The sequence below is a fragment of the Lemur catta genome, chromosome 4 (genome assembly GCF_020740605.2).
Source record: "Lemur catta isolate mLemCat1 chromosome 4, mLemCat1.pri, whole genome shotgun sequence".
In the NCBI taxonomy this organism is placed as follows: domain Eukaryota; kingdom Metazoa; phylum Chordata; class Mammalia; order Primates; family Lemuridae; genus Lemur; species Lemur catta.
The window spans coordinates 2,021,463-2,027,462 of record NC_059131.1 but is presented as its reverse complement, the minus strand read 5'-3'; the positions used below and the strand labels follow the sequence as shown (position 1 = coordinate 2,027,462).

At 43.5% G+C, this 6,000-nt stretch overlaps 1 protein-coding gene across 2 annotated transcripts in view; it reads right to left on the bottom strand.

Moving 5' to 3' along the window:
- Window positions 1-333: 333 nt before the first annotated feature.
- The window catches only part of DCDC2C (doublecortin domain containing 2C), a 50,468-nt gene continuing 44,801 nt past the window's right edge, over window positions 334-6,000 (bottom strand). The window contains exons 10-11 of one of the 2 annotated variants that reach the window (XM_045548984.1): window positions 2,845-2,886; window positions 334-519 (exon numbers count right to left, since the gene is read on the bottom strand). In XM_045548984.1, the coding sequence (XP_045404940.1) occupies window positions 508-519; window positions 2,845-2,886 (54 nt within the window). In that variant the 3' untranslated portion in view covers window positions 334-507. Of the gene's footprint in view, window positions 520-2,844; window positions 2,887-6,000 lie in introns of those variants that run through there. The other variant, XR_006734612.1, reaches the window with a different exon arrangement.

The window sequence follows — 6,000 nt, the reverse complement described above, 5'->3', positions numbered from 1 at the left end:
GGCCCCCAGCTCAAAGGGCATCTGGGAATGAGGGCAGGAAAAGGACCTTCTGCATTCCACGTGGAGTTTTGTGTGTTGCTCAGTGATTTTTCACTCTTGTTGCTCCACTGAGCTAAAATATAAATGATTCAAAGGCAGAGAAAACCTTCTATTTCTGACATTGAAAACATTTAACACGTCATGCTTAACACATTTTGAATGATGCCATTTGAAGAAACTTTGCCTTGATGTAATCGTACCTATCATTGTCATAAAACATAAAATGCACCTTTTAAAAGATAATAGACCATTTCACAAATTGATGAATATAAATATTAAAAAGCTTATGTTGCGTACTTTATTTTTTACTGATAGCACACTGATTATTCATCAAAATTATACTTGATTTTTGAAGGCTTTGAAAAAATTTTCACCATTATCTTTTCATCTTCTTATATACTTTGTCCCTGGAACTTGTCACTATGGCAACTTGTCTTGATGCTTGTACATCAGAAGTGATCGATGTGTTCACATTATATCCTACAATGCAAAAACAAAAAACAAACTTCACACCCTTTGTATTCTGATGTTCTTTGTCAGTGTTATGTTCCAGACAGTTGCCTTCAGCCTAACACAGGATGAAAGTAGAATATTTTAACATCTAGATTCATGAGTTAAAATTATAGTTTATATTATTAAATCTATCACTAGGTAAATTATTCCATCTGTTTACGTCTTAAGACTCTCTTAATTTTTCACTATAATCACAAAAATACATGCTATGAGAAATCAAAGTGAGTATTTGATCCCATAAAAAAAATAAAATTTCCTTTTCCAATCGTGATTTGAGACCAGTGAGGACAGACGACACGGGGGCAGCCACACCTGTGACATGGCTCTGGATGATTTCCACGTCCGCCCGGGGCCCACGTGCTACTCTGCTGCTGCTGTTTTCAAAGTGGATGGCAGCTCTGCTCAAAATCATTTACATCTATTTCTAATAAATAAAACCAACATTCTGTAGCATATTGAGAAAAAACTGAAAGTGTTAAAAATATCCTTAATATCAATTCATAATAATTTCTTAAAACAGATTATCCTATTATCTGCAAAGTCCTCAGCCTTTTAATATGCTATTACTACATGAAAAATAAGTGATCAATGGAAAACAGCCTTGAACACACACAAAAGTGGTAACAGATTCCTAGCAGAGAAATGTAGTGTTTTTACTTTTTTTCTTATCTGTATTTTCTAATAAGTCTGCAATAAACATAAATTGTTTATAATTTGACAAAGTATTCTTAATTTTAAAACTAATGTGAGACATCATAGAGAAAATTCAGTTTAAAAATATAATCAATGCCAGCTGTGGCTAAGGCATTGTGTGTGCCTCATGCTGAGAAAAACGCAAATGTAGGTAAAATCCAATTCCTGCTTTCACAGACTTTAAACTTCTGTGGAATCACGATTAGACTGGAGAGTATCGATGACAACAGCGGACATAGTTTACTCCCAGTGCACTGAGCGAGGCACTTTATCAATATTTCTAATCTTTCCGCTAAGGGACATGCGCACTCCTTTTATTCCGTCGTGTTCGGTAAAATACTCTGATTAAAAGAACAAGTAACACATATGCCAAACACCGCTGATGTTGACCAGGGAGTTCAGAGTAGGAACAACCACGTGCCTAATTTCAAGCTGAGGGACGGGAACCTTCATTATCTACCTTAAGTGCCCATAATGCAAACAGCATTTTAAACAGAGATACCTTAAACTTTTCAAGAGCTTTCAAATCCATTGTCTCACTGACTCTTGAGAAGCAGGTAAATCTATAAACGTGAAAAAAATTGTTGATTGAAATAATCAAGTGAGAAAAGGTTACATTACTTAAGGAAGGACACCTATGGAGTTAACGGAGGAGATAAAAATGGGATTGGGGCTCTCCCCCACGGTGCCCCTCTGCACGTCAGGGTCTACAAACAGGACAGCGCCCCTGTGCCCCTCCACGACAGGGAGCAATTCTTTCACACCTCAGTTATTCCTAATAATAATGATATGATAAAGGCAGTAACACTGAACACACTGTATTCTCTCTAACCCTGGGGGCTGATTCTGTTGTCAGTAAGCAATCAACAAACGAACCAACTCCAAACAGAGGAGGAAACGGGGGCTCTTGGACTTCAAGGCTTGTTCCCAAAGCCACACAGGGGCAGGGACCGAGCGCCGGGCTCTAAGTCGAGCTGACGTCAAATCCCCAGTGGCCCCATGTGCTGGTTCTGCTGAGGTTTCCCTTCCCCAGTTACCATCACTTAGTCATTCAACAAATAAGGGTGAGCCCCTGATCCTGCTGAGGACAGAGCTGCTGCCCAGTGGCAGTGAGCCCAGCAGGGTGAGACGGAAGCACCTACCGCTGCCACGTGGGGCCAGGTGGGGCTGGCTGCCCAGCTAGAGCCTCTGGGCCCCGGGGGGAGGTCCGACTACCCCGCGCCCTCCCACGCCGGCACATCCATCCTTGGCTTGATGGCTGGAATCTGAAGGGACGGCTTTTACTACCACCTGGAAAACCTGAGTGAGTGACTGCAGCGCTGGTGGGCAGAGAACTTACAGAGGGGCCCCTAGCGCACTGCCCCAAGGCAGTTGTCACCCTCCCGGCTTTCATTTGCCTTTACAGTGGATCCACCCACCTCTGTGAAATGCCTCAGTGATGCTTCTGTTCCAGCCCTGGGGAACAGAGCCACGGTGTGCGGCAGAGCCGTAGAAGCTACATCCCGCAAGCACCCAACAAAGTGTTGGGATCCGTGGGTTGTCCCGTCGGATCCGTCTTCCGACAGAAAACACAAGACTACAGAGTCTGTTCATACAAACCTTTCTCTCATTATCTTCATAAAGCCTTTCATCTTCTTTTTCCTATTATTAAAAAAATAAATATAGTAATCAACTATCTGCAAGAAGGATATTGTAAAATAAATCTCTCTCTCCCCTGTCTCTGCTCACCTCAGTGAGGACAAGTTCCTCCCGGTCACACGTCACTTGGGAGCCCTGCACCTCACCCCTGCCCCTACCCCCCTGCCCTGTTCCTCCTACTTCCCTTCCATTTCGTTTCCCATCCTCAATTCTGCTTTTATGCACATCTTGGTATTAATAATTATTTTTATATAGAAGACAGCATGTTGTGCCTGCATTCTCCATTGCACCTTGACTTTCTCGCTTAGGATGCACCCTGGAGCTCCCGCCCCTGCTGTTCTCCCAACTGTGTTGTTTTCCATTCTATGGGTGAAGCATAAAGTAACAAACCAACCCCCGTGGGTGGATATTGTATTTGTTTCTATTATTTGTTATTAGTGAATAGAGTTGCCAGATGGTCCTAGCTATCAAAATGACGGTTAAGAAAAAAGTACGCACATTTAATTTTAATAGGAAGTGTGTCTATGGTCGTACCACCCTGAACGTGCCCGATCTCTCTGATCTTGGAAGCTAAGCAGGGTCAGGCCTGGTTAGTACTTGGATGGGAGAAAGAGCAAAAACCCTTCTCCAAAAAGCTGCACCAACTTAGGCATCGGCCCTATTAAGAAGCACTGTTGCTTTTCTGCATCTATATTTACACAAATATATAGTAATCAACTATCTGTAAGAAGGATATTATAAAATAAATCTTTAATCTGGATTTATTGAGCACTGAAGGACAATTTCAATCTAATTTAAAGGGAAAACTCCTTGTTTATTATTGGCATTTCTTTAATTGGGGATGATATGGATCTTTCCTTATGTCTTTTGGAGATTTGAATTCTTCTCTGTGAATTCTCCATTTCCTTTGTTGTTATTTTTATTGGGCTTTGTATTGCTGACGTATGAGATCTTTCTAAACTAAGAAAATTTTATTTGTGTTGCAAATATTTTCTTTCTTATTTTGATTAACTTTCAACTTTATAGTATTTTCCAAAGAGAAGAGTTTAATTTTTTTTCCTGTTACTCAAGCTTATGCTTTTTTTTCAATTTTTTATTTTTTATTTCAGCATATTAAGTGGGTACAAATGTTTAGGTTACATATATTGCCTTTGCCCTGCCCAAGTCGTAGCTTCAAGCGTGTCCATCCCCCAGACGGTGAGCACTGCACCCATTAGGTGTGAATATAGGCATCCCCTTCTCCCCCCAACCTGCCCGACACCCGATGAGTGTTTCTCTACATAAACATTAAACTCTTAGCAAGAAATATTGTGGCTTTGAGGATGATCACATCTTCCAAGGCAGCCTTTTGAGACTCACTGAATATCCCCTTCACTTTCAGTCCTGTTTTGGGGGGTCGCTCTCAGCCTGGCTTTGCCACACCCCTACCTTCTGGGCCAGAGGTCTCCAAACGGCTCCACGCTGCCTCCACAGTCAGACGATAGTTACCTGATACCTCCAAGGTTCTCCATCAAATTCAAGATCAGTCACTCCTATGTGACAGGTGACGTGCTAAGGGTGACTCTAAAAGGAATCAAGCCCAGGCTCGTGCTTCAAAAACATATCCTAAGAGATAGTGAAGTACACGACAGCTCTAATAAAAGCTGACGTGCGATTTGGATGGTGTAGGGAGCATGAACAAAACACAGTTGGAGATCAGCAGAGGAGGAGACAGTCCCTCTTGGAGAAGGATCCAGAGCGCCTCAGGGAGGGCGTCGGCGTTTGCAGGGAGCCCTGGAGGCGGGTGGAAGCCGGTGAGCCGCCGGCCGTGCCCGCAGCACAGAGAGAGGCAGTGGAGTGCAGAGCGTGCTCTTGAAAGAAGAAAAAATGATCACCCCAGAATGAAGGTCGATTTCCCTCTCCCTCTTCCTCACTCTCTCATTGAATACACAAAATTACCCGTGAAATTTTACATGGCCTTTTCAGAGGCAGGAAAAACTGGTAAAAGGTTGACACCTCAGAGTCAGAAAAACCCTCGGAGTCACGCAGCAGTGCCCATTCCTGGGCAGAGGTCTTCTCTCAAACCTCCCCGCAGGGCTGGCCCCAGGCCACACGGAAATAAATATTCCCAGGGGCAGGAAATTCATGCCGTCTCGGACAGCCCTCGATACACGGTCTGCGGGTACGTTGTTCAGCACCGCCATTCACACCCTCCACATTGCTTTGGAAGGGATTGAATGTTTGCAAAACCTTTACACATTGCTTTAAAAACTTAGCAGGTAGCATAAATGAAAAAGTGCTGTTTGCACATAAAACATTTTACGATCAGTGGGTCCAGACAAGTCAAGCACTAGGAACTGGAGGAAATTCCAGCGTAAGCCTGACTGAGACAGTCCTCAGGCACCCACGGTAATGAAAACTGTGTGCAGTGGACACAACCGGAAACAGTAAAAGGAGAAAGGACGCGTTTCATCTTTATTGTCTCACAGACAAGCTTTTCAAATGAGTTAATTAATGTTGATAACATTCCATCCTCAAAGATGTAAAATATTATTAAAGTGCCAAATAGTGTCAGTTATCATGACTGTAAATGAACATATTTAAAGTACTCTGAGGAGGAAGACGTGTCCTGGGAATGCGGCACTCTGTTCTCGCTTTTGCTTTTTATTCCTCCCACTTCTGTGTCACTGACGTACATAAGGACAAAATAAACGCGCTTGTCCACAGCTCCCTGGGCCGGGGCGCGGGCGGGGTCTGATCACGAACACCTGGGTTCACTCAGCCCCGGCAGCCCGGGACTGTTCCAAGTGCTTCCACTGACAGCAGAGTTGGGGCCGGACCAAGCCAGGGAGGGACTCCGCGCTGAGCCGGCAGCTGCTGCTTGGCGGGACAGACCCCACTGGAAACAGAGCGCTGACGGTCTGCACCACAGGGCGAGCGTCACTAAAGCCACGGAATTGTACGTTGAAAATAGTCAAAATGGCAAGTTTTGTTTACACATATCTTACCACAAAACATTTCAAAAGACAACAACGGAAATCCTTGTGATCAAACATCAGAAATGCAATGCATATTTCTAAAGTGATGTTTCTACTGCGTTCTCTCACAACTTTGCAAGGTAGTTAGCATTTTAATCTA